Source organism: Falco biarmicus, chromosome 10 (genome assembly GCF_023638135.1).
Source record: "Falco biarmicus isolate bFalBia1 chromosome 10, bFalBia1.pri, whole genome shotgun sequence".
In the NCBI taxonomy this organism is placed as follows: domain Eukaryota; kingdom Metazoa; phylum Chordata; class Aves; order Falconiformes; family Falconidae; genus Falco; species Falco biarmicus.
In genome coordinates, this window is record NC_079297.1 from 5558572 (window position 1) to 5584234 (window position 25663).

Consider the following 25663-nt stretch of genomic DNA (forward strand, 5'->3'; position numbering starts at 1 on the left):
GCAGAGGAATGAGCTGGTGGGTGGGTTTCAAAACACTGCAAATAGAAGCTGGGAGCAAAAGATGCTTTTTCCTGAGAAAGTAAATAAATCCTTGCCATGGCTGAGGGGACAGACTTACACCATGTCCAACAATTAACTTGCAAACTGGCTCAGATGTGGTGAAGTGTGGCAGGAGGGAGTTGTGAAATGTGGCAGTTGTAGAAGGTGAGATGGTAGAGCTGATGAACCCATCTGTCTGCTGCAGATCACACCCCTTCCCCTTGCCATGTCTGCCTCTCCTCCCAGCTGACTCGGGTAGCGTGCCAGAGACTTAGCAGCCTGCAGAATCTTACAGGGTCAACTCTGCCTGTGGGGCTGAGAAAGTAAAACCAACCAGGAGCAGCAAAACTGTACAAAACAGCTCAAGTTTACTTCCAGCATCGTTCCCAGCACAGAAGTTACCCCCTTCTCAAACAGAAGTCTTATACCTTTCCTAATCCTGTAGCAGTGCAGTTCAGTAGTCAGTGGGTTTAGAGCATCTTCCCATGTTAGCAATCTCTCAGCTTGTTGGATCCCGAAGAGAGACTCAGGCAGCAAAATGGAGCAGGCTGCTTCCAGCAAAGACGAGAGGCAGCAGCACTCTGCTCCCTGGGTCTCCGTGGCCAGCGCCAGCTGCCCTGGTTTCTCTCAGAGGGGGGGCACACCCCTGAATTTGCGGATGACGTTGGCCAGCCGCTTGGCCAGCCCACCCCGGCTTGGCTCTTCCACATGAAATGTTCTAGTCAGTAGGTTGTAGAAGGAGCCGTAGCACACTGCCACCACAGTGCAGGTCAGGCAGATGACGTTATAGGGCATGCTGAAGTCTGGCGTTGGCAAGTTCACCAGCAGTGGCTCAGTGTACAGGCGCACAAAATAGCTGGAGCCATCAGAGGAAGGAAACCTGGAGAGTGGAATCAGGAAAGGGAGTGTCAGCCCGCACAGGACCGCTGCTTCATGCTCACCAGATGGGATGACAGCGGCAGCATGCAGGCACTGCTGTATGGCCCCGCTCCCCAGCACAGGCACACTCACAGTGAGGTGAAGAGAGGGCTCTGCTCCACATCCACGTCCTTCATCGCAATGACGCTGGGCACCAGAGCACTAAGCACAGATGAGCTAAGGAGACAAAGGATGTGCTAGTGTCAGTTCTGCCAGCAAAGAGATGACAAGAGTTTTTCACATCCCCAGAAACCTGGGCAGTCCTACCCGAGGCCCAGAAGGGAATGAGGAGCCAAGTTATGTCATTACCTGACGTAAAAGCCATGATTGGGGTCAGGTGTGTACTCTGTCCACTTCAATAAGGCCCTCTCAAACTGGATTGTGATCTTGGTTACAGAGTTGGCTGGCAGCTGGATCAGCATTTCCAAGAGGTGAGGCCGTCTCCGGTCCTGGGCTGGCTGGTAGTGGATGTAACCTAACCGCAAAGAGACACGTCAGTGGCAGCGGGGGGCACCTTGGACAAGTTCACGTTGCCTGGACATCTCCCATGGGGTGGGTGCTCCTGCTTCCACTGTCCTAGGAGAGGTCTTCTGGGCAAGTGAAGATGCACAGCTAGCAAAAAGCATGTGTTAAGGCTAAATCTGGCATCTTTAGAGCTGATGACCCATGAAAGTCAGGTGTTCACAAGGAAAGGTAGAAATGCAAAGTAAGACCCAGTCATCTGTTTTAAATTGAGCCTCCTTTACTATGAAAATCAATTCAGTTTTGTTTAGACCCTTGTTGGATTATGAAACACCATCCATGTGCCTCTTACAAAACTTAGTATAAGATTTAATAGAGTCTCATCTGCTGTGAGCATTGAATTGAAGGCTAGAAAAACATCCTGAGATGTTTTTGTTTCCCAGTCCAGTTTCCCAGTGATCACTGGGGCCCAAGGGAGGGACTAAACCATCTCTGGAATGAGCCGCTTGTGCCAAGGGAATCGGGTGGCATGTGCTCTCCAGAGGGTTTACTTACTTGGCTTGTTTTCCTTTCCCTTTGTGATGATAGTCAGAGTGTGCACATAGAGCCGCAGATACCACGGCACGGTCTCCAGCAGAATCACGGGGAAGGCCCGGTACGGGTGGGTGTTGTAGATGAGAGTGCTGATCTCTCCGGTCTGCAGCCCGTATCCACTCACGTAGCGCTGAGCATGGAGTATGGGTGTCGGCAGTTCGGCTGCGAAAAGATAAAAGGACACAGGAACGGGGGGGGCACGGTATGGGATTTTTAGGCCTGGAGCCCTGACCGGAGGTGTAGATGGAGTGAAGTTCTGGTCACTCACAGCTGTCTTGGGGCCGCTTCCACTTCAGCTGCACATTAAGGCTGCGAGACGTATTGAAGAGTGAGGGGCTCAGCAGGTCATAGACAGCATAGGTTCTCTTGTCTCCCTGGACAATAGCTTCATGTACAGATGTTGGAGGGGGGGTCACTTCCAGTAGCTCCTTCTCCTGAGAAAGCAAATGGACCATGAGAAGAAAAGTGCCCCTCGAAGTAGCTGACAGCACTGGGCAAAGGCCCTCTGGCTAGCCCTGGGCTCTCCCACCCCACTGTTGGTGCTCTTACGAACACACCCGCGCACATCCCCACAGCCCTGCTCAGAGGAGGGAAACCACCTCCCTTTGTTAGCCCCAGTGGGCTCCGGTGGGGCCCGGCCGTGCAGGGGGTGGAGGCGAGGACATTTCAGAACCACACAAAGTGGCTGAACTGGGGGAGCAGGGGGCCGTTCTCCGGCCCACGAGCATTACCTTGTTCTTAGGGGAGATGTCAACGTAGACTTTGCTCTGTGATGCCAGGGGACATGCGTCAGTAAGTGTGCGAGAGAACATCTTAAAGAGGGACCAGTCTGTGGGAAGCAAAGTCAGTGGCAGGCAAAGTGCAATGCTGCAGGCTGGGGGCACTCGAGGACCACAGCGGACTGCTGCCAAGCTTACCTTTCTTTCCTTGGCCACTGGAAAAGGTGTCGAACACCACAGTAAGGGTCTGTCTGAGCTCCCAGGACACAGCCAGGCAGGAGGCATCCTGGACAAGAGAGACAGGCAGCCCTGATCACACCTTCTAGAGGGGGAGGACACAGCCGGAACTCCACCAGGACTCCCAGGAATCCCATCCCTACGCAGGTGAAACCAGAGAAGCAGGACAACAGCTGTGATAGACACAGCAAACCCACCGCAGGGGAGCTGGGCAAACCGGTGTGTCACCTTGCAGTGTCACAAGAAGGCCTTGGATTTTCTCTTGGGGGTGTTAAAGTAGGGAGCCCTGAGCCTCGCCCTTACCCTGCAGATGGGGCGGATGTGCACTGCCTGCGAGTGGTAGCTGCTGTGGAACAAGCGCTCGGCCTTCAGCAGCACGGCAAGCCCAGCCTGCAGGGAGAAAAGGAGAAACTCAGCCCCTGATCTGTTCTCTGCTCCCACTGAGAGAAAGGCCCTGCTGAGACCTCCCAGTGCACATTCCTGGATTGCTGCTGGGAACCCAGCGCCGTCAGGAGTGGCCCAGTGAGGCAGCAGGACTTGCATTACCTTTGAGCCACATGGGAGCAGCTTCTTCCAAGGTGTGAGGTTCTCTGTGCAGACAACCTCCCGGGGCAGGACGGCGTATCGCAGGAGATGGTGATCTGTCCCTGGGCAGGAAAGTGGAGGGTCAACAGGCTGGTACTGCCACAGGCATGAGAGCAGAAGCGGAGTTGTTCCACCCCATAGCCCACCACCCCCTCAAAATGCCTGAAGTGCCAGAGTTCAGAGTGGTTTGGAAAGAATAGGTAACAGTATATTCTAGTATATTTTTTTTCATGAGTGCCTTAAATCCTCTAGTCCTGTTTCGTAAAATACTTTTCAGAGAGACAGACAAGGGCCTGGGAGCATTTGCCACATACTGCTTGTGGGTTTCCTGTGTTCAAATCCGAGCCTCATTCGTAGGGACAGGAAACACTTCCAGGAGGAGGTTAACAACCCCTGTTGTACACACCCGGACCCCGAGTCATTGCAGGACCTGCACCCAGACTGCCTGCAGTGGCATGGGGCAAAACAAAAGCTAGAGGCAAGAATGAGAGAGCAGAGCTGGATAGCCATGTGCAGGCTGAGCTTACCGTTGGCTAAGCCCAGGGGTTTGAAGGATGCTGTTGGAGTGACTGTGTTGGTTGAGTCAATGAAGTTGAGAGAAGCACAGAATATTCCTGAGAGAATGTTACTCAGTTCTTTCCAGGCTTTGTCAACACTGTGTGAGAACAAATAGCAGAGATTGCTCAGCAGCTCGAATCCTTGGAACAAGCGTTAAGTCAGTAACATTCAATAAATACACCTGGCTGTACAAAAATAAATAAAATGCTGGCTTTTAGAAGCTGTAAGGAGCGTGCACATAGAGGCCGCTGCTCATGCACTCTCCAGCTCTCTTGGTATTTTATTCCAATGCATGAGCCCTGGGGAATGTTCACCATGGGGGCAGCCCCTGGGCTGGCAGGGCTCCACACATCCAGGGACCCAGTGGTGGGTGCAGCTGGTCTGTGAGGAAAGAGCCTGGGAGGAGCAGGGAGCACGCGGTAGGTGACATGCAGTGTATGGGGAAGGGGCTGTGAGACCTAAAGCAACACTTTGGTACAGCTCTGAAAGCTGACCTGACCAGCAGACCTGGAATGGGCCACTTGTAGTGAGGAGAGAGCTCCGTGAGTCCACAGAGAGCTGCTGTGGCTCGAAGAGGGGCTGTGTACTAAGGGAGACAGGTATTGGATGGAAGTCAAAGGAAGTGAGTCATGGATGACAGCTCAGGATATAACCCTGTTGTATCAGTGCAGCAAGGGGTTTGTCATCACAGAGCCCACAGAGGAATTACTTGTTCCTTTAGTCAACAAGGGTTTGCCCTCAGCACCACATTCTGCCCCATGCCCTGAGAGGGGCTACATTCTGCTTTTCCTTGGAGCTGCTCCGGGGGTTGCAGGGACTTTATTCCAGCACAAGTTTTCCCACCCGCGAGGCCTCCACACACACTGTGGCTGCCTCATGTGAGAAGGGCAACAGTTCCTGGAAGTGGTGGCCACAGAGGAGACCCAGAGGGGCAGACCCGCAGCCGGGGTACCTACTCGGTGACGGTGGGCTGGAACCAGACCCAGAGCTCAGCACCAGCAGGTGCCTGGAGGGGTGGCTGCCCCCAGGCCCGGGTGCGCCAGAAGCCCTGGGTGAGGGCGAGGTGGAGCTCCCGCACACCCAGCGCCGCCACCAGCTGCCCCAGCGCCTTCGGGAAGAGCCTGTAGTGAGAGACTGCGGGCAGCGTTAGCCCCTGCCCATCTCATCCCCCGGCCCCCTCCCCTGATGGCACACCAGGGCCCGACTAGACACAACATCGTACCCTGGCGGCTCACACCATCACTCACAGCCTGCCTGCATCACCGCACCGAGCCCCCTCGTGCCAATGTCACCGCAACCCTCAGCCCCCACGGCCTCGCTCTGCCCCGTTCCTGCTGACCTCAGCGTCCCCGCTCTGACATCACTCCACACGCTGGCGTCATCATCCCAGTGCAGCCCCGCCCCCTGCGAAATAGCCCCGCCCCCTGCGCCGCGCCCCAGCCAATAGCGGCCCGGCCCCGCCCCGCCCTACCTGCGCCGCGCTGCAGGTCGGCGTCCCACCGCGTACGGAACTGGAAGGTGGCGGCCACGTCGCCGGCGGGCAGCGGGCTCAGCAGCAGCTCCTCCCGCAGCGCGTCCCGCCGCGCCCGCCCCGCGCCCGCCCGCCCTGGCCCCGCCGCCAGAAGCAGCAGCAGCAGCAGCACCGCCGCCAACATCCCGCCGCCCCACCGCTCACTTCCGCTTCCGGCCGCGCGGCCAATGGCGACCGCTTCCGGCGTCGTCATGGAGACGCGGCGCCGCAGCCCCGGCCCGGCCTCGCCTCCTTCCTCACGGTGAGAGCCCGGCGGGGCTCCCGCCCGCAGGGGCCGGGGAGCGAGCCTGGGGCCTGCCCGGCCCGGGGCGGGGGTGGGCGGGCCTGCCTAGCGGCCAGGGCGGCTGGCTGTGGGGTGCGCCCCGAGGGCTCCCTCCCCTGGTTTTTCGGATCGGTGCTGCAGGGGAAGCGCTTGTGCGGCCTGAGCGGCGCCGGTTCGCTGCAAGGCGCTGCCGTGCGTCAGGGCTCCGAGAGGGTGTACTTGTCCCCGGGGTGACTTCCTCGTCTCAGCTCTTCCCGCTCTCTCCCTCTTTCCTTGACGTCCCCTTTCCGGAGGGCACCGTCTATCTCCGGGCGCAGAGCCGTCGGGAAGCACCCTGCTTCCACTGGCTGCCAGCCCCGGCCACCCTGGGCCCGGCCCGGGAGGGAGCGAGCTGCAGCGAGGCAGCGCTGGGGACAGCGGTCCGATGGAGCTCACCATGCCTCCCGCTCTGGCCGGCCATTCCCAGGTAACTGGTGCGCTCCAGCCAGTCTGATGAAGCGTCGGCTGGCACAGGACAGAGTGCAGGAAGGCCTGAACACCCCCTGGGAAGCAGCCAGGATGAGGAGCGTTCCCTGTCTCCTGTCACTTATCTCCTAGGCTCCTTTCCTCATGGGGGTGACCACGGTTGTGCTGACGCAGCCTGAGCAGGGACAGCACTTTCCTGGCCTGCAGCCACTGATAGTGGCAGCGGGCCTTGGGCTAGCTTTGTGCCTGGCTCCTCTTCACCTATCCTGCAGGGAACAAGTGTAGCAGGCTGCAAAATGGTTTCATTTTGATGGCTCTTTCTTTGCTCCTCTAAAGCAGCCTCCAGCCAGGGCTGCTGCCCTCATGCTGTGCTGGGGGAGCAGTTGCTACTGGTGCTCCATGCGCTGATGTTCTCCACTCAGCTATTTTGCGTGGGAAATCCCCCAGTGTACTCATGGCAGGTAGTTACAGGTCACCAGCAGCTCTGCTTACGTCAGTACTGCAGCCGCTGGCTCTCTCGCTCCTGGGGGCAGCACCAAGTTGCTCGGCAGGGTGACCTGTTCCACTAACAGCAGCCCTTCTCTGCCGAGGTCTGTGCTGCCTGTTCCTACCCCGGGTGCAGGAACCACCCCTGCGCTGGAGCTGGGCTGTGCAACAGCCAGCTTCATCTGCTTCTACATGGTGCCCATAGCACACTGTCTTTACACTGCTCTCCCTCCTGCAATCCTCACAATAACCCTCACCCCCAGTGCTGTTTTCTCCCAATTAACACACACACCCACTTCTTGTTTAGATTAGAGTGTTATTTTTCTGTATGCCATCGTTAAACGCTTGTCTGGACAGGACCTCTGTCAGCAGCATGGGGAGCCGGGGTCCCAAGGGATGGCTTTCTGGGAATGGCGGAGCTGTGGGCCACTGAGCATTTTGGGGGAGTGAAGCAGGGAGTGTTAGCAGCAAAGCTGGAAGAGTTAATTTTGGGAGCCTACAATACCCCTTTCCTTCTCCTTTGGCTGCCAGGAGAACCTGCAAAGGGAGAGGAGGGGAAAATCATCTCTCCCCTCCTGCAGGGCAGCAGTCCAGGATGGGGTATACTGAGTGCCAGCAGCTTTCCTTCCTCTGGGCTGGCAGGTCCATACAAAGGAGGCTGGGAGCAGGGCAAAGCTGGCTGCTAGCTTTTTGCAAGCTGCTTTTTGGGACTGTCCTCCTGCAGGTCCTCCTCATCTGACTGCACCACAGGGGTCTCAGCCCCCTCCTCGCTGGTGTCCAGGCTGTTCAGATCCGTGGAGACAGAGGATGTGGAAGAAATGCGTGACTTGCTCTCTGCTCCACTGGGCACTTGCAGGGTGATTTCCTCTGGGCACTGGCTGGCATCTGCCCCTGGAGGAGAGAGCGGTAAGAGAAAGAAAAAGGCTTCTGGAGGTTTATTGTTCCCTAAGCTCCATGGATAGTCCCTCCAACACACAGACCTTATTCCTTGGCAAGCTATGCTTTCCTGGCTGCCCCTCACATGGCTGCCATGGCTGCTCCTAACCTCACGCCCCTGGCTTGGCTCTGGGCAGTGCTGCACATTCCTTCCCCGTTTTTGGCAGTGGAGCCTTCTGCGTCTTGCATGAAGCATGGGTTGGAACTATGCTGTGTGAAGTTGTTGGCTGCAGCAGGCAGGAGACATTTGGCTTGGCCTCAGTGAATCAGTACAGTGTGTGTGTGTGGGGAAGAAGGTGCTGGCACCCCGGGTTTCCCTGTGGGACCCAAGCCTAGCTCCCTGGGGTCTGGCTGGGAGATAGAGGGGTCCTACAGCCTTCCCACTCGGTGCAGTGAGCTCTGCAGTGCGGTGGGGACCTGGGAAATCATGACAAGACGCTGGCTGCTGCAGGACAAGAGAATTTGCTTCACAGATTCTGTAAAGTGCCTGGGCTGTCTTCTGCAGCATAAGGTATTTACAGGGATCTATACCTCTGGGCTGCAGAGGTGGGTACTGATGTGGACCAGCCCAGGGCAAGGTCCCTCTAGCCTCACAGACCCCAGCACCAAGTGTCTGTCTTTGTATGAGCATGTGTGGATCTGCACGCAGGGTGGCCAGGGCTGAGGAACAAGCCAACGTGGGCACTGGGGGAAGGAAGGGCTCCCAGCCTGGCCTGCAAAAGGCACACAACTGCACATTACCTGGCAGGGGCCCAGCAACGCTGCTCTCCTCTGTCCCACAGCCCAGAAACACGTCCACAGTGTCATGGTCTGACAGGTCCATCATGTCCATCTGCTCCAGCATGTCCACATTCACCTCCATGGAGGAAATGCTGCCTAAGGGGGCTGCAGAGACAAAGGCCAGTGAAAAGGTGAGTGCTGGCGCCAGGCAAAGGTCATCGTGAGCCCTGTGCAGGCAGGATGCCAGGAGGGAGGCTAGCCTTGCCATGGGGAACTGGATTCTGCTTGCTGTAAGAGGCACTTAGGAAAATCACATTTCTTTAAAACATCCCTCTGGAAGCCCCTGCTGTCTCGCTGCAGTCCTTGTCACTGCCCCATACTGCTGTCTAGAGGAGCCTGTCTGAAGCCAGTGACTATGCAGGGCGCCAGCCTGGGTGCCCATGTGCAGTGATTTAAGTGGTGTGAGTAATCCACAGCACGCCCACACGCAGTGTGTGTGGTCCTGCCTCAGTGCAAGACATGTCCCTGGCTGCCCTTAGACTGGGGATATCTCACCAATCTCTTAACGCCTGTGTCACTGTCCCCTGAAACACCCCCAGCCCAGTCAGTGCTGTTGCCCACAGCACTTACGTCTTCGATGTTCTATCTGCAGGTGAGACATAGGGAAGAAGAAATCCACATCATGCTGGAACACCTCCTCAAAGAACTTCTGCCGGTCCCGTAGTTTCAGCTGCTGCTGCTGCATCTGCTCTGCATCCAGGCTCCGCTGCGCCTGCTCCATGTCAGCTGGGGAGAAAGGTGAGGGGGGTCAGACCAGGCAGGACTGCCCAAGCCCTTCTGCCTGTCCCAGCTCACGCAGTAAGGCTGTGCTGGAGGGTAGATGATTTCCTTCCCCTCTGCTTTACCAGTTGACTAATTCACTGTGAATAGATGTTATGCACTAGAATGGCAGCGTCACCAGCACTTGTGCTGCAGCTTCAGATCTTGCTTCCAAGATGCAGGATAGCCAGGAGTGGGGAGCTCATATGCTGTGTTCACAACTGCTGAAGTGAATTGTCGAGGAGGGAAAAGGGTGTTATTATGAGATCAGCCATGGTTTGCACGTGTTTAAGTTTCAGTTTCCTTGCTACAAAACAGAGGGTTGTGTGTGAACACTAACAACAGGAAAAACTCCCAGGGACAAGAACTGGCATTAGTGCTCCAGGCTTTCTGGGCTGAGGGGATGCATAAGGAATAAAAGGCATCAGCAACCCTGTCACCCCTGCACACGCGCACCCCTGCTGCCATTGTCGCTATAAATACAGCCGCACCCACGCTCGCAGGCTCCCCCATTCACATCCCTGGCTTGCACAGCCAGCTTGGCTTCTGCCTGCACAAACATTTTCATTCCTGTAATTCCTCCTGCAGTTCAACGTCAGTGCCTGTGTCCTCGGCTTGCACAGGAGGGAGTGATGGGAGCCCTCGGGCTGTTGCTGAAGGAGCTTGTCGCTGCATCTCTGGGCCTGGTACTACCCTTTCCAGTTGGGTACCCAAACAGCAAAGACCCAAATGGCACAGAGGGTCTGCGGTTGGTGGCCCCGGCTGTTCCCAGGCTGGTGTTTGACCTCAGCCATTCCAGATTTCCTCTCTGCTCCTCTTGGCCCATCCGGCACAAGGAAAATGTGATTACTGGAGCAGGCGGTGCAGTAACCAAGGAAACCAAACAAACATCCTCTGCTCTGCCTAAGCGTGGCCCAAACCCTCTGCTCCTCCAGGCTGGGGAGGCGGGAGCAGAGGGAGCAGCATCCCCACCCTGTCTGGCAGGAGTGGGGGTGAGGATAGCAGGGGCCAGGCTGCCAGCAATATGTAGCAGCATAGGACCCAAACAGGGAAGAGATAGTGGGCCTGGTGAGATGTCCTGGAGATCAATGTCACATCTTCCTGAGAGCCTTTCCAGGGCTCCTCTGCACCCTGTTTTTGGGGCATGCTACAGCTAAACCTCATCATCTGCAGGCACCTGCCCCAGGAGGCTGGGTTGTGCCTGCAGCACAGTGTGGGGATGCACTGTGACTCAGGGCCAGTCACCATGTGGTTTCTGGAAGAGGCTCTGGTCCTCTTCTGGATGCTCAGCATCTTCCTGATGCCCAGGGCAGTGATTCTAGCTGCCTGAAGGGGCTTTTGCCTCGGTATGTCTGACCTAAGCACTGGGTGCCTGCTCTGGTGCCGAGACTTGAGATTCGGTGCGCTGTGCAGCACCCAGGCTAACAGCTGTGGTGGCAGATGCACCGTGCTGGTGAAGCAGCTCAGTGCCGTGGGGGTAAGGCAAAACCCTCCTCTCTCCCCTGTGCTACGTGCAAAAGAGAATGGAGCCAAGGACAAGGAGGGGGTGACCAGGGCGCTGATTACAGAGCTGGCTCCTTTCAGCAGCTAGAGCCAGCCCTGTCCTGTCTGTCCCAGGCAGAGCTCTACTCCCCAGCCCAGCTGTGCTGAATCCATGGCAAACTCTGGCAGCTCTGCAACCGAGGAGAGCCCATCGGGCTCCAGCTTCAGGATGCCGCGCTCAAGGCGGAGGCTGCTTTGGCTCCCAGCTTCAGGGCGACAGACCGGCTCTCCGTGCAACATCTTGCCAAAGGGACTCCAGCGTGGAGGTAAGGAGGAAAGTCTCTAAATCCTCCTGCAGCACACTTACAAAATAAACCAAAATGCTAGTGGGTGCTGTCCCAAGTGCCGTGAGTGTGGTTAATCTGTGCCATTAATGTTCTCATCTCTCCCTGGCACGTGACCGAAACTTGGGATAAGAGTGCTTGGGGAGAGTCAGGACGGGTGCTGGTGGCAGCATTCCTGTGGGCACCGGGATTTCTCTTGTGGGAGAAATTAGCAGGACCTGTTTATGAACTTGTTTTTGAGCTCTCGCCGTGGAGTCGGGCACGAGCACTGAGATCCCATTATGTAAGGAACACCAGCAGCAGGAGATGGCAGCTGGGCTGTGCTTGGCCCTGCCTGACCCGTGACCGCGGTGAGAGTCGGGGACAGAGCCTTCCCTCCTCCCGGGGCTCTTCCGGGCCTGGCGGGGGTGAACAGCCCAGCTAGTGTAGCTGCCTCTCAGCATCCCTTGCCAGGGAAATAAAGGAGAGCGTCGTTCCCTGCCGCGGCCCTTCCCCATGTGACGGGCAGTCACACTCGGCTGTCAGTCGCGGGGATTGTCTCATCCGGCTGGCATGTTCCCACCGCGGGACACGTTCGCACACACAATGCGGCCCCTGTGCACCGTGGGGGATCTGTCGGTACCTGCTGGTGGCCTGGCTTTTATTACTATTATCATGGTTATTACTACAGCCCACTCAGCCAAGAGGCTGGAGGCTGATCAGCATTCAGAGCCAGGCTCTTCCCCGCTGGCTGAACCGCCCAGAGCGGCTGCGAAGGCACCAAGTGCCCCGCTGCCTTCAGATCCTTCCGGCTCTCGTGCTATTAACGAGCACAGCTTGGAGAGGAACTGGGGCCAAACGCTGGTGCAGAGGTTGGGCGGGCAGGGCAGGATCCCCCCTCAGAGGTGCAGGCAGGGATTTCCTTCTCATCTGCTCCTGGGCAACTGCTCACAGCATGGGTTGTGGGCAAGGACGCTGGTCCCACTGGTCCCTCTTCTCTGGGAGAGCACCAGCCCTCGCATGGTGTGGGCTCACGGCCACCACCGTGGTGGGGAAAGGCGTTGGGGGGGCTGGCTGTGAAACAAACTGCTGCAAGCTCCCCCATCCACACCCTCACCAAAGCAGGCTGGGGGAGGGGCAATTCCTGGGGTGCAAGAAGCATGGGGTGAGGGCCAGGCAGGGCTTTGGGAATGCTCAGAGCACCAGCTCAGGGTGTTCTCCGACCCAGCATCTGGGCTGGGAGTGGAGCATGGTTCAATTATCTGGCTGCTTCAATCATGTTTCCACTGGGAGGGGATGCGTTTTTCATTCTTCTTTAGTCTGTGGGATCCCAGCACAACCACCTCTCTGTGCCAGTGAATAGGAGGGGTGTATTTGGGGGTGGGAGAAGGCTTGTTAGCAGAGGCAGAAGGCCAGGCGAGGATGGGGACGGCCTGTTCTCAAGGCCATGGCTCTGCAATACCTTGCAGAGATTTAGAGGGATTTAAAAAAGGTATTGAAAAATAATCTGGGCTGTGGAAAGGGACAGGGGGTGATGGGGAGGTGAGCAGAGTTTAAGTGAGGGGTCACTCCAAGCATGGGCCAGTTCCCTGGTGAATGAGAGCTGGGGCAGGCTGGCCCAGCCAGCTTTTGCCCTTCTCCCTGTGCTTTCCCAGAGCCCGAACCGCTGGCTCCGCTCCTCCAGAGAGGCTCAGGGCACTCCACAGCTGCCCAGCTTGCTGGACGATGCCTTGGCTGCCCAGTCCCTGCATGCAGTGCTGTGAGGAGATCAGCTGGGGGAAGATGCAGCTCCTTGGCTGCCACAGCATCTTCCAGGAGGCTCTGCAGGATCGCAAGCCTTTCCCTATCACCCTGCCCCAGCAAAACCGCTGTGGGGCAAGGGTAAATCCCAAGGGCTTTCAGCATCTTCAGCCCTGGGAGAAGCAGCCGGTGTGGAGAGCTGGGAATGCCCCAAAGAATCACGCAGGGCCTGGCTGTGCGGAGACGGGATGCCTGAACACGCTGGCTGCCTGAGTGTTAATTCCCTGCACGGTCTTGTCTCGATTGGCACATCTGACCTCGTGGTGCAGCACAGCAAAAAATAACCGTAGCCCCAGCGAGAGGAAATGTACCGGGCAAGTGTGAGGGAGGCAGTGGTTTTGGCAGAGCTGCTTGCTGGGGAAAGCAGGGGGGTGGGTGAACGAGAGAGGGAGGACATGGCACCTTGTAACCCCTGTCTGTGCCGCGGTTTCATCGCCTGCGCTCCTCTGAGCGTTCTCCAAATCCCCTGAGTCTCGGCACTAAAAATATCCCTGCTGCCCAGAGCTCCTTCCCCAGCGGAGGCTGTGTCATAAGACCCTGCTATTTACGGGGCCCTGCCTGGATTCATGCAGAAAGCGGCGTGAGGACCAAAAAGCCAGGAGGGCAGCACGGCGTGCGAGACCCGGCAGGGACCTGCGGCAGGCTGTCCCCCGGCCAGCCCCCCGTCACCCCGGCTGCCGCCCACCCTGCTGCGCTCGCTGGTGCGTTTGCTCTGCTCAGCCTCCTCTTTCCCAAAACCCCACAGGTGCGGGGGGCTCCGCTCCTCCCGGGGGCCTCGGGGCTCCGAGGGGGACCGATGCCACTCTGCCACAAGCCCGTGGGCCAACAGGTCCCCGACCTCTGCCGCTTCCCAGGCAGGAAACCCCCCTCCCCGCCCCGAGCATCCCCATCCCAGGCGCGGCGCCTCCCGGGCAGCCCCTGCCCAGCGCAGCCCGGGGAGCGGGGCCGGCGCAGCAGGTTGGCGCAGCGGGGGCTGGGGGGCGTCCGGGGCTGGGGGGATGCGGGGGGCGGGGAGGGGGGGGCATCGCTGCTTTGCTAGGGGCGGCGGGCAGGTGTTGCGGGGAGCATGAGAGGGGCTGCGAGCAGCCCGAGCCCTGCCCGCCCGGTGCCCCGCTCCCCTCCCGCGGCGGGCACTTACCGGGCAGCCGCCGGCCGCGGCTCTGCGCCCCGGGCCCGGACATGCGGCGGGTGGCTGCTGCGATGGGCTGGAGCGGGCCGGGGCGGCTGGGCTCAGCTGGGGGCGGCCGCCCCCCCCGCCGCCGCCGGCCGCTCGCCCATGCTGCGCTGCGGGGCGGTGCTGTGCGCGGCGCGGGGCGGTGCCAGCGCGCCCATCCCCGCGGCATCGCGGCGGCGCCGCCGGCAGCTGCCCGGCCCCAGCTGGGGGGGGTCCTGCGGAGGTGGGGGCCGGTCTGCGGCCCCCGGGGAGGGTCATCCAGAGGGTGGACGGCACCCGGTGCTCGCGGAGGGTCTCTGCGCTGCCGGGACCCGTGGAGAGTCCCCATGCAGGGTCCCTGGGCCCCAAGGAGGGTCCGCGCAGAGCCGCCCCCCCCCCCCCCCCCCCCCACAGCCGCCCCAGCAGCGCCTGGCTGCAGGTGCTGTGCTCCGGTGAGAGCTGGGCAGGGGTGGCTGTACCTGGGCAGGGAGCACAGTTACCGTCCAGGCGTTGTCTTTTTCGCTTTTCTTTTCTTAAATGCCCAACTCACGCGGGAGAGACAACGGCACGCTGCGTGAATGGGCCATGGGCTCCCTCCCCAGCTCACCTCCAGCCTTGTGAGACCCTCATCCTGCAGCAGGTCCTGCTCTGGGGTGTTTTCTCCCACGTTCAGCCCTGCACATCAGGCTGCTCCTTGGCAGAGAAGCGGCCTTGGCCGCCTGCCCCCTTCCTGTATCGCAGCAGGGTGAGTCAGTGCCTCGCCGTGCCCAGCGCCAGCGCCAGCTCTGCCCGCAGCCTGGGCACTGCCAAGCTGGGCCAGGGGGGCATCCATTCTGCCCTTTTCTCGGGCTGAAAGGGAGTTTCCAGTGTCTGTGGCGTGTCCTGCCTGCCCTGTTCTCAGCATGTTTCTCTCACTGCCTGGTTGACTAAAGATAACTGGGTATTGTTTGTGTCCCAGCTCTGTTTTGGCTACTGTTGCTTTGCTGTCCCCCCAACCCCATGCCTCCTGGGAGCTCCTGCTTTGTGCCAGGGACCCCATGTGCATCCTGTGCACTTGCCCAGAGCTGCTGGCTTCGGCTCATGTGGTGGTTACAGGGGATGAACTTTGTCCATGTGAATGTTTATCCATACCCAAAAAGCACCCTCAGTCCTGCCTGATGGTTTCCACCTGAGCACAGTATGCCTGTGGCTTAGCCCTGAAGGGCTGGGGGAGGCAGGCTGGTGTAGCAAGGGTGGGTGCTTATGGTCTCTGAGGAGCCGCAGGAGCAAATCTCTGCTGTGTACCTGCCGGCTCTGGCTTGCTCACAGCTCTGTGCGGTCTGGCATAGCCTCCGGGCAGCATCAGCCATCCACCACCACCCCCGCTGACCCCCTGCCCTGCCCTGCCCTGCCCTGCCCTGCCAGCGGGGAGGCGAGGTGGCCGGGCCAGGGAATGAGCTCAGGTCTCTGCTATGTGCCTGTGTTGGTTGGCACCAGTTACTACTGCCAGGCATGGAGACCGTTTCTGTGCACACAAGTGCCCCCAGCACCCTGCGTTCCCTGGGGCTCACTACGGCCTGAGTCCCCGCCGTAGGGACGACATGTGTGGGTGCTGCCCATGCAGAGTGACACGCACCCGGGTCCCCCGCTGCTGTGGCCCCTCCAGCCTGCCTTGCCGGGAGGGGATTGGAAAAGCAGTGATATCATCGGCACGGAGCCTGACTCATCCCAGCTCTTCAGCACAAGCCGTGCTGCTCAGCGGGGCACACATTTTATTCCAATTAAACCAACACAGGCAAGCCAGCTCCACATAATGATATTTTCGCTTGTGGCCAAGTGTGCCTGCCCCTGGCAAAAAGGTGAGAGGGGACAGAGGTGACACTGAAGTTGGTGGAGAGTCTCCACTTCTGGTCAGGAGCCCTAGGAATAAGCCTTGCCAGATACCTGCAGGGTCTGCCTTGGCCGCTGCAGCACCCCTGCTTCCCTTGTGCCTCCAGCACAAGCTGATGGCACCGTGCGTCTTGTGTCAACAGTCCTCACCCTAACTGCAAATGCCCAGGTCCTTGGGAGGTGTCCCCTGGAGATCCGGTCACAAGCCCAGGTAGGAATGACGCCTCTTCTTTCCACGATGCAGAGTTCAGCTCCTGCCAGAAGTCCCCAGGGAAGCCAGCATCAAAGTGCACCAGTCATCAGGAGAAAATGTAACATGACTTGTTCCTCCTGCCCTTCCCGCTCAGGTTTCTCCCATCTATTAGAGGTTTGGGAGGTGAGTCAGGGAGCTGTGGGGCCAGGATGGAGCTGGGGAGGAGTCGGCTGCTAAGGGAAAGGTGAACCCATGCCAGGCAGGTGAATCACTTGCTGGTGAAAATAGATCTTATTCTCTAGGAGGCGTGCATGGATGGGGCTGCGAGTGAGCTGCAGCTTGCCTTGATCAGTAAATTGTGGAGTCAAGAGAAAAATAAGGCAAGGCTGCTTTCCCAGTAAACGAGGTGATACATCGCAAGGGAGCAGCCTGCAGCGCACAGCAGGCAAGGCTCCAGCAACCTGTGGTCCTGTGGCTCCCTTAAAAGGGGTGATTTTAGTCTGGGACAGCGGGGGGACAGAAAAGCCATAAACACCCTCGAGTGGCTGCTGAGAAATGAGCATCTCCGCAGGGCTGGGGGGGCGATGCGGGGGAGCCAGGCTGTGCCAAGGTGCTGCCTGGCCAGGGTTCACAGCACCACTCCGTGCCAGAGCCAGCTGGCTCCTTGGCCATGCCCTGCCCAGAGGGAAGGGAGCCCAGTCCTTGTGCCAGTGGTCCTGCTGCGGTGCTGGAGGAGGCTCCTGCCAAGCCCTGGGGGTGTCATGTCCTCCATCCTTGGGCTCCACACCACGCAGATGTCCCCAGTGGCTGGCTGCAGGCACGGGAGCTGGTAGAGATGGGAGGTCGCGTGTGGGCAGCAGGACACCCGGCCCCGGCCCCGGGGGAGAAGGGGTGTTCCTGGAGCAGCTCGACAGACAGCTAAGCAGAGTGAGGAGAGGCCCTGCGTCAGGCTGGGGTGGGGGCAGCCCCCCTGCCGTTCACTCTCACCTACTTGGCCCACAGTTTGGGCAGGTTGGCTCCTTCCCAGCCATGCTCAGCCGTGGTGTGTTTGCCCCTGGGAAACCCACCAGCCTCGCTGGGCCCTGCAGCTTCATTTTATCCCCCTGCATCAAGAGAGACGACCGAGGCCATGCAGCACATCAGTGGCAGAGCTGGGCTTCGCCTGATTCGACCTTCCTCAGCCACTGACCCCCTCTGCTGAAGGGATGGGGCCAGCCTGGCCTCGAGAAATCCGACCCAGCCATCAGGATGCCAGGAGCTGCAGAGTCAGCACCAGCTGAAGGCAGAGGTGAGGGGCTGGGGGGCTCTGAGGGGCTGGGGGGGAGATGACTGGCTGCCAAGCAGGGCACAGGCGGCGTGGTGGGAGCAGCCCTAGCACCCTGCATGGTGGCCCCATCCCTGCCCAACTCGTTTGTAGCCACTGCCAAGCCGGGGGCAGGCAGACCGCAGTACACCTATGCCTGCGTCATACAGACTGCGGGCAGTGGTGCGGCTGGGGGGGTCCCTGTCCGGCTCTGCCCCTGCCCCAGGCTCAGCCCCTGCCAGTGCCATGGGGCTGGCTGGAGACCAGTGCCCTGGCAAGGGCCACCACCGTCCCCAGCCCTCTGGCCTGCCTGCCTGCATGCTGCCTGCGGAGCAACCTCCAGGCCACGGCGTGCAGGCAGCCCCTGGCTCCATGATAAATCTAGGGGTGCCCTCGGGGTTGGACATGCCCCAGCCCCTTCCGCAGGAGCAGCTGTGCCTGGAGGCTGCCCGCAGCCCGGTGCTGCCCCATCGGTGGTGCCCGCCATGCTGTCAGCATCCACCACACAGCCTGGCAGGGTGGATCTCACCTGCAGCTGCCAGATCCCCGCAGGAGCCGCTGGCTTTGCCCAGTCGGACGAGAGCCAGGCAGCCCTGGGCAGCACCCAAGCAGCTGCCTGCTGCCTCCTGGGCAAGCAGGGCTGGCAGAGCGTGGCTGCCATGGTGCTGCCAGAGCATGGTTGCCCAGGGCAGCCCTGGGCCCAAAAGGGTTTTCCCCTCCATCGGCTCCCACTTCTTCAGGGGCAGGCTAAGTAGGCTGAGCTGTCCTCCGTGGGGCCTGCTCTCCCTGCCATCGGGCAGCCCTGTGTCCTCAGGCATTGTGTGGGCTGTGGGCAGGTCCCAGCAGGGCCTTCGGTGTGTGTTGGGCTCAGGTTCTTGTATGGGTTCATCCCATGACGTGCCCAGCTGGGACACGTGGCAGCGCATCTGTGTCCTATGGCCACCTGCATCCACCTGAGAGGGATGAATTCCACCCCCGTGGCTGTATCTGAACTGGAGGCATCAGCAGTGCTTGGGTCAGCTCTCTGGCTGCTTGTGGGACAACGGAAGAGCAAAGGAGATGGTCCTCACCCCGCGGAGCTGGCCCTGTGCCCCAGCCCTTCTGCAGCTTGGACCGGCTCAGTGCATCTGTGGCTGCCATCAAGGTGAAGTGGTGGGGAGTGGATGGCAAGCTGGCAGGTCCCCTCTGCCCACACCGGTGTCCTGGGCTGTCCCCTGCCCCCCTTCCCTGGGCCTAGCAAGGGGGTGCCAGGAGCTCAGGAGAAGAGGGAGCCAGAGCTGTCCCTTTGGGACTGCAGGGCTGGGTGCTGGCCTCAGGAGGGGCACAGCCACTCCCAGCTGAGCCTCGAGCTGTGTCACCCTCCCAAGCTGATCCCTGAAGGCAAAATTCAGATTGTAACTGCTAAGCAGTGGGAAATTGTGACCAAGGATTGACCTGGCATGGAGGGCAAGATGGCAAAACAAGGGTTTCCCTTGGGGGTGAGAGCAGAAACGGCTACAGCATGGTCCTGCAGCCACCCTGGGAGGGGAGTGCTCAGGGGCCACAGGGCTGCTCACCCCTGCCCTCCCTCCTCTGGCAGATCCACAAAACCTTGCCGCTCCCCAAGCTGGTGAAGCACACAGAGCACAGGATCCTCCAGCTGCAGGTGCTGGCCCATCAGTGGTGGTAGGTGATGGTGGCAAAGGAGCCTCCCAGCCTCCAGCCAGGAGCTGCAGGGGATGTGCCCAGTGGCCCCATATCACCCCATGGTTCCCCCCAGGTGGCAAGAGGGGCCAGGGGTGCCGAGACGCCCATTCCACAGGTGCACTAAGGTGGCCAGGGCAGGACCGATGCACTTTTCTGCTTGATTTCTGGCTTAGGATATGCTGCCTCATGCTGGAGGCTGCAGAGGTGGGTGCCAGCAGTGTGGAAGTGGGTGTGGAGATGGAGGAGGAGGTGGAGGAGGTGGTGACAGACCCACCAGCAGCAGGACAGACATGTGCTTCACATCCACTACCCTCAGCGAGGGTGGGTTGCCTGCTGCTGGGCTGGGGCTGGGGTGAGCGGGCCCACCAGCAGCAGGGACACAGCACTCGGTCCCCTTGTCCTGGCAGCACAACTGCCACCACTGCACTGCCCTGCGCTTTCCTTGGGCCAGGCAACCCAAGTCATTCCATGCAGTGCCCAGCTCCCATGCCCAGCCAGGGCTTAGCTCTGGCAGCAGAGTCCCGCTCGCCACGATGTGTCCCAGCATTGCGGCAAACACAAGGACCACCAGCAGCCTAACTGAAATGATTGCCGCTTGCTTTTCTTCCCGGGCTGATGGAGATGCAGGCCTTGGCAGAGCTGGGGGGGAGCTTCCAAGAAGGTTTGTAGTTTTTTGTGTTGAGTTGTTGTTCTGTAAATAGATTTATTTACGTTTTTCAGACCCAAGCTCTCTCTGCATTTTCCTTGGGCACCCACAGGGTTTGCAGAGTTGTGATTTTCACTTGCTCTGTGTTCTGGGTGCTGGAGGTGGCTGGGGTGCTGGCACGGCCACCCTGGGGGCAGGTGGTACCTGTGCACCGAGGGGCTCCCACTTACGGAGGTCATGGCACTGGGCACCAGTGGCGTTCATGGGCAAGTGGAGAGTCATGTCCCCAACAGCAAAGCTGTCACCAGCAGAGTGAGTTTTGATGTGACCGACCCCTGCAGTAATGCCATCAAAGCAGCCAGGAATCCTTCTGCTCCCCTTCCTGCTGGAGGAAGAGACAAGGGACTCACTAGGCAAAAGCCAGGATCAGGCCATAGCGATGCAAAATCCCAACGAATGCCCTGAAGGCTGTGACAGCCTTGGAAACGGCTGGTGCCAGGATCAGGGGAGAAGGTTTTGTAGGTGCTGACATTTAAGGCTTTGAACCTACACGGTCTCAGGTCTTTGCTTCACGTCCTGCATTGCTTTACCCTGTGCTGTTAAAGAGACTAAACCTGGAGCAAAGCAACCCTGGTCCTGCCCGCGTTCCTGCTTCTGGCAGCGGGCACCAGCCCCTCTTCCCCACTCGGGGTGATGGAGGGTGCCGGTCAAGGGGTGCAATGGGGCCCATGGGCGCAGAGTCCCTGGGTGTGGGGTGCAGGGGGGGGGAGCCGTGGGTGCTGACAGAGTCCTGAGGGGATGCGATGCTGTGAGGTCCAGGGGTGCAGGATCCAGGGAGCCGCGGGGTGCGGGCACGGGGCTGCCCCTGGCAACTCGTTAGCTGCCGTCCAGCCCCCTCCTTAATTAGCCGCGGCCAAAGCTGCTCATTAGCGGCAGCCGGGGCCGGGCGCTCTCCCTGCGGAGGCGGGCGCGGAGCGCTGCCGGCCATGGGGGTACGGGCAGCGGCAGCATTAGCGGCAGCGGCAGCATTAGCGGCGGCAGCGGCAGCAGCGGGGCTGGAGCCCGAGCCCGGGCGGAGCCGGCGGCGGGATGGGGCAGCGGGCGGGGCACGGCCGTGCTGCTCCTCGCCCTGGGTAAGGCTGCCGGGGGTGGCCGGGCCGGGGTCGTGGCCACTTCCCGGGTGACATCTGGGGTGCCCAAGGTGGGGGCGATGCGCGGTCCCCTCCCTCCTCTCTGGGTCGGTGGGTCCTGGCTGCCAGTGCTGCGCTGGCTGTGCACCCCCTGCCTGTCCCTGCCCTCCCTGGGCCGGGGGGTGGGTGCTGGGGGTGGGTGGGCAGGGGGCTTCCCCTGCATCGGCTCCCTACCCACGCAGAGCGGCTGTTTCAGGCTCTCTGCAAACACAGGCAGGGCTGGGCATGGGTGAGGGACGGTGTGTGGTTCACGTGTGTCCTGCATGGAAGTGGGAGCTCGCCATGCCTCGGTGGCACTGGCACTGTGGTGGCCCAGGGCTGCCCAGGTCACCCCAAGAAGGAGGTGGTCTCTGTTCCCAAGCATCTCGGTGCTCATGCTGACCCCCTGGGTGGCTGGCAGGGCACCTGGCTGGGCTGCTGGCATCGGGCACCACCTGTGCCAACGTTTACCAAGGCTTCTCGGACTGCATCCTCAAGCTGGGGGAAAACATGGCCACATACGAGGAGGCGGATGGCATCGAGCTGCAGGGCCTGCACCAAGTCTGTGGGTGAGTACGGCCCCAGGCCAGGACCCCCTGCGTGTCCCACCCCTGGGGCTGATCCCTGGAAGAGAGAGGGTTGGGGCAGTTATCTGTGGTGCGCTGCCCCTGTGCTGGCTGAGCGCCCAGAGGGTAACTGGTCTTACTAGTGAAGACTGAGTCAAAGCATTAAATACTTCAGTCTTTTCCTCATCCCTTATGGCATTGTTTCTATGTCCTCTTCCAGCTCTGCCACCAGGCTGAGCAGATCATTCACCCTGTCACCCCTCACACTGGTGTTCTGCTGCCCTTGGGCAGCACCGACAGGCTCAGGCTCTCCCCGTGACCCACATGTTCACTGGGAGCTCTGTCTGGGTTGCCTGGTGCCTTCTGACGCTGGCTTTTGGCCAAGTGGCCACCATGGCTAGGTTTCTTCTGGGAGGGTGATGACCACTCCTGGAGCTCGCCTCTGGGAGCCTCTCGTGCCTGCCCTGTGGCAGCTGCGGCAGCATGCCCTGTTTGCCCACCGTGGTCACCGCACTCCTGGTCACATGTGCCCTGGGGGCTACTTTTGTAAGTGTGGGGGCTTGGCTGCCTTCGTTCCTGGCCTTGCCCATGCTGGGTCAGAGCTGCCGCTCAGCAGGGTCTTAACATTGATGTATGCTGCTTTTTTTTTTTTTTTTTTTTTTAATGTGGCTTCTTGGTATCGGGAAACAACTGAGCCTACAGCCCAGCATGTGCCGTGGTTGATTGCTGGAGGAGTAGTTCCTTTGCTGAAACTTGCACAAAATGTGTGAGTTAAGGTTTTTTTACAGGCTCTGGGGCTCTAACCATCACAGAACAGGTCCTGGGGTCTTCCCCGCTGGCAGGGCTGAAACTCTGTGCCTTCTGTGACGTGCCAGCTTCTCCTGCTGGTCCTGGTGCATGGCTAGCTGGGCTTGCCCTGGCTGGAGGAAAAAGCTGATTTCCCAGCTTCCTGCCAGGAAGTATTTCTGAATTATTGACCTTAACTCTCAGCCTTCCCCACCGCTGTTGGCTTTTCTGGTGCCGTGGTCCCCTCTCTGGGAGTGTGGGTGGGGGACAGACACAGAGCTGGGAGCCAGCATGGGGCTGGTGGCATCTCGGCCCTATGTGCAGGATGCTGCCCCAGAGCCAGCCTGGGCGAGCTGTCTGACAGCAGCCTGCCTGGCTGAGCAGATGGAGGCTGTGAAGGCTGAAACATTGGGAGCTGCCATCCGGGCTGAAAGCAGAACCAGACAGGAGCTGTCATCCCTCTTCACCTTCCCCCAGCCATCCTTTGCCTGAAGACACAGGCTAGGTTTAACTCTCACCTGGCAGAGCTGCCTGCTGCTGCTGCTGCCACAGCTCAGGAGCAAGCACAGGAGGTTACTTGTGTTGGCACCAGCTTTTCTCATTATCTGGGGACATTTCTTCTGCCACAGTGACTCAGTTTAATGAACTCCCTCACAGCTGGCGCTCTGATGTAGGCCCTGGTAGGAAAACTAAATAAACAGAGTGCTTGGGTCTGCGCAAGGTGTCATCTCCAGCACTGGGCATTTGGACAAAACTGAGCTGTCCCCTTCCCAAGTGCAGGGTCCCTGCTCAGCTGGCCGGGCTACATCTCCTTCCCGAGGGGTGGCACGTGTGCCTGGTGTCCTGGAGGGCACGGGGAAGGTGGCAGAGCAGTTGCTCCTGTCCTCTAAGCAGTCCCCAGCTTGCAGGTAATCTATGGCCTGGAGGTGGTGCCCAGCCCCAGCAATGTGGGACAGGACAGCAAAACTGGGGTGGAGGGGAGGGCAATCGGGTACCTCGGGGTGCAAGTCACTCATCACTCGGTGCTGTGGGCTGGCAGAGGCTGGGGAGCTGGCTAGGACTCGGGGGGTGCTGCCCGCAGCTGGTCCCTCTTGCCCTGGCACCGGGTGCCAGGACACGTTGCTCCAAAGAAGCTGCAATAGAAAAATGCTTTTGCAGAGTTCTCTTCAGGTAAAAGAAACTCTGTTTGAAAGAATCCATGGGGGGAAGGTTAGTGGCAAGAGTGGCACAGAGCCTCTTCTGTCTCTTGGGGAAGTTTTTGTTTTGGAGAGGAACCACTTCCAGAGGATGTGATGGTCTGTGGCATTTGCTGAGACTTTCAGGCTCCTGCCATTTTATTTTGTGGGTTTGTACTTACAAAACAGAGACCTCGCCTGTGAATTCAGCTGTGTCAGGACTTGTGGACATGCTGGTGTGCGTTCAGCAACCTGCCAGGCTTTGGGTGCCCTCCTTGTCACAGAGCAGTGCCTACAGCAGCCTTTGAGGGAGCTGGTACTGAGTCTAATTCTCCCATACTCAGCAGCAAAAAAAAAAATAAAATAAAAAAAAAAAATCGGGTGGGGTGCCCATTCTGGTCCTTCCTCACACCGCGTGGAGACACATGGCCCAGCCTGGTACCTGCTGTCCTTGTCCCTGGACAGCTGGAGCCCATCCCTCCCTGCTCAGCTTGTCACTGGTGCACAGGGATCTCACTGGAAACAGCTCAAAACCAGCTTCTTCAGAGCCACCATGCTTCTTCACCAAGAGTAAGGAAGGAGCTCAGGGAGAGGGTAAAGCCTTGGCAGGCTGGATGCTGCTCTGGATAAATGCAGAGCAGGGCCATCCTGCATGGCGCTGGCTCCAGTGTACCAGACCGGTAGGGTGGTGTCCACTGTGCCCCTCCTGGAAGAGTCTTTTTCAGGGGCTGTGGGTTTTGGCCCCATTTCTTCCAGGGTTTTTCCCTGCCTGGTTCTAGCTCTGGATCTGAAAAAAACAATTCCAAAGTGCCAGCCCCAGGGGATGGCTGCCCAAGGGGGTCTTCAGCGAGCAGCTCCCGGTTCATTCCCACAGGACCATGGGTTATCTTTGCCCGTCTTGTTTTTTCCCTGGTGCTCTCCAAGAGCCTCTTTCCATTGAACAGCTTCTACTCACACAGGGCAATACCCAGCAGATAAATGGAGTTGTGTCTAATGAGAACACAGTGAATAACTCCCCCACACCCCAGTTATAAAGCTGCGACAGTCTGCAGGAGCTGTTGTCCTTCTCCTTGCTTTGTGTTTGCGTTTCGCCCTTGACTCAGCTTGGAGGAAGCTATGAATGAAATGTGCTGGGCCTTTGTTTGCAGCCTGTTTTAGATACTCGGGGTGCTCGGTGCTGAAGGGAAGCATTTGTTGATGGAAAATAATGGATTTTATTGACTTCCAGAGAAAGGGGGGGGGAAAAAAACCCAACAAAAACAACCCATGAAATAACTTCAGTGTGTTTTGAGGTTTGGAGTTTTAGTCAAGATGTTCTGGGAGATGATGGAGGGGATCAATAGTCTGGGCAACTTGCATAAAACACAGAGGCTGTTTCTGCCTGAAGGGCAGGCTCAGAGCAGCAAGGCTCTGCCTGGCATCCTGGCACTGTGCTAATGCAAAGGGACTGATGGTGTGGTGTCTCCCCTGGCTGCAGGTACTGGGATGAATTTCACACGTGTGCCCTGACAGCGCTCTGGGAGTGCCAGAAGGAAGCAGCAGCCATCTGGGAGATGCTGAGAAGGGAGTCTCAGAAAATCAAATTTCAAGGCAGCTTGTTTGACCTCTGCAGCCCCAGCACGACCCAGAGCTTTACCTGGACCCATGTTCCCAACGTTTCCATCCTCAGCATCCCCCTCATTGTCACTTGGCTGAACTTGTAAACTGCAGCTCTGTAAGTATTGTGACAGAGGTGGTGGCAGCGTGTGTCGTGGCGTCTTTCTGGTCATTTTTCCAAACCTTTGAGGAATACTCTGTGTGGTGCTCAGCAAATGCTCGGTTCCATCCTGCACCTATGAGACACGGAAGAGCTCAGCAGCATCTCCTGGGTTTTGCTGTTTCTCTGTAACTTGGAATAACGCTTGTTCCCTCCTGCCTCAAGACACAGGTGCAGGTCTGGCTGACTGCAGAGTTTGGGAACTTGTAGATAACGGGGCAGAGGATTTGGGGAGGAATGATGATTTGGTTGTGACGCTGGATTCTTTTGTACTCTTCTATGGCTAGTGGAAGGAAAACTGTTTACTTTGCTGACTCTTTCCACCAGATCAACTCTCCAGATTTTTTATTTGGGCTCTGAAAACAAGAAGGGTGTTTTTCCCCTGCACATTACAAATCAGTGGTATGGTGTATGTCCTGTCAAAG

General features: G+C 59.0%; 3 protein-coding genes and 2 long non-coding RNA genes across 9 annotated transcripts; 3 read left to right on the plus strand and 2 right to left on the minus strand.

Moving 5' to 3' along the window:
- Positions 1-388: 388 nt before the first annotated feature.
- On the minus strand, positions 389-5791 carry PIGT (phosphatidylinositol glycan anchor biosynthesis class T). The gene is made up of 12 exons (XM_056353869.1): positions 5584-5791; positions 5069-5246; positions 4082-4209; positions 3516-3616; positions 3273-3359; positions 2931-3018; positions 2745-2842; positions 2282-2447; positions 1975-2175; positions 1267-1432; positions 1051-1134; positions 389-919 (listed from the first exon to the last, which is right to left on the minus strand). Exons 1-12 carry the CDS (start codon positions 5765-5767, stop codon positions 667-669), a joined length of 1734 nt encoding a protein of 577 aa, XP_056209844.1. The 5' UTR covers positions 5768-5791; the 3' UTR covers positions 389-666.
- On the plus strand, positions 5787-11202 carry LOC130155933 (uncharacterized). Of its 3 annotated transcripts, none has more exons than XR_008824259.1 (5): positions 5787-5884; positions 7581-7762; positions 8575-8703; positions 9165-9310; positions 9920-11202. It is a non-coding gene; the product is annotated as an uncharacterized LOC130155933 (long non-coding RNA). The 3 variants fall into 3 exon arrangements; XR_008824257.1 differs by lacking the exon at positions 5787-5884 and adding an exon at positions 5891-6371; XR_008824258.1 differs by lacking the exon at positions 5787-5884 and adding an exon at positions 5891-6371 and having other exon boundaries at positions 10949-11202.
- DBNDD2 (dysbindin domain containing 2) lies at positions 7153-14294 on the minus strand. 2 transcript variants are annotated; one of them, XM_056353871.1, is made up of 4 exons: positions 14075-14294; positions 9143-9298; positions 8534-8677; positions 7153-7741 (listed from the first exon to the last, which is right to left on the minus strand). In XM_056353871.1, exons 1-4 carry the CDS (start codon positions 14277-14279, stop codon positions 7539-7541), a joined length of 708 nt encoding a protein of 235 aa, XP_056209846.1. In that variant the 5' UTR covers positions 14280-14294; the 3' UTR covers positions 7153-7538. The 2 variants fall into 2 exon arrangements, with proteins under 2 accessions (XP_056209846.1, XP_056209845.1); XM_056353870.1 differs by having other exon boundaries at positions 7153-7747.
- Positions 14295-14711: 417 nt separating this feature from the next.
- On the plus strand, positions 14712-20453 carry LOC130155934 (uncharacterized). Of its 2 annotated transcripts, none has more exons than XR_008824260.1 (4): positions 14712-14834; positions 16203-17439; positions 18326-18598; positions 19034-20453. It is a non-coding gene; the product is annotated as an uncharacterized LOC130155934 (long non-coding RNA). The 2 variants fall into 2 exon arrangements; XR_008824261.1 differs by having other exon boundaries at positions 14728-14834; positions 16102-17439.
- A 52-nt stretch (positions 20454-20505) lies between these two features.
- On the plus strand, positions 20506-25611 carry LOC130156165 (neuritin-like). Its single transcript, XM_056354446.1, has 4 exons — positions 20506-20535; positions 20694-20919; positions 21377-21524; positions 24960-25611. The coding sequence occupies exons 1-4, from the start codon at positions 20506-20508 to the stop codon at positions 25183-25185; spliced, it is 630 nt and encodes a 209-aa protein (XP_056210421.1). The 3' UTR covers positions 25186-25611.
- Positions 25612-25663: the final 52 nt, after the last annotated feature.

Coding starts and splice junctions, on each gene's coding strand:
- DBNDD2 (XM_056353870.1), bottom strand. CDS start 14,279: ATGCCGCGGGGATGGGCGCGCTGGCACCGCCCCGCGCCGCGCACAGCA. Junction 8,678..9,142: donor GCAGATAGAACATCGAAGAC/GTAAGTGCTGTG, acceptor TTGTCTCTGCAG/CCCCCTTAGGCAGCATTTCC. Junction 7,748..8,533: donor CGTTGCTGGGCCCCTGCCAG/GTAATGTGCAGT, acceptor TCTCTCCTCCAG/GGGCAGATGCCAGCCAGTGC.
- PIGT (XM_056353869.1), bottom strand. CDS start 5,767: ATGTTGGCGGCGGTGCTGCTGCTGCTGCTGCTTCTGGCGGCGGGGCCA. Junction 3,019..3,272: donor ACATCCGCCCCATCTGCAGG/GTAAGGGCGAGG, acceptor TCTCTTGTCCAG/GATGCCTCCTGCCTGGCTGT. Junction 2,448..2,744: donor ACATCTCCCCTAAGAACAAG/GTAATGCTCGTG, acceptor TTGCTTTCTCAG/GAGAAGGAGCTACTGGAAGT.
- LOC130156165 (XM_056354446.1), top strand. CDS start 20,506: ATGGGGCCCATGGGCGCAGAGTCCCTGGGT. Junction 20,536..20,693: donor TGGGCGCAGAGTCCCTGGGT/GTGGGGTGCAGG, acceptor CTCCTTAATTAG/CCGCGGCCAAAGCTGCTCAT. Junction 21,525..24,959: donor GGCCTGCACCAAGTCTGTGG/GTGAGTACGGCC, acceptor CCCTGGCTGCAG/GTACTGGGATGAATTTCACA.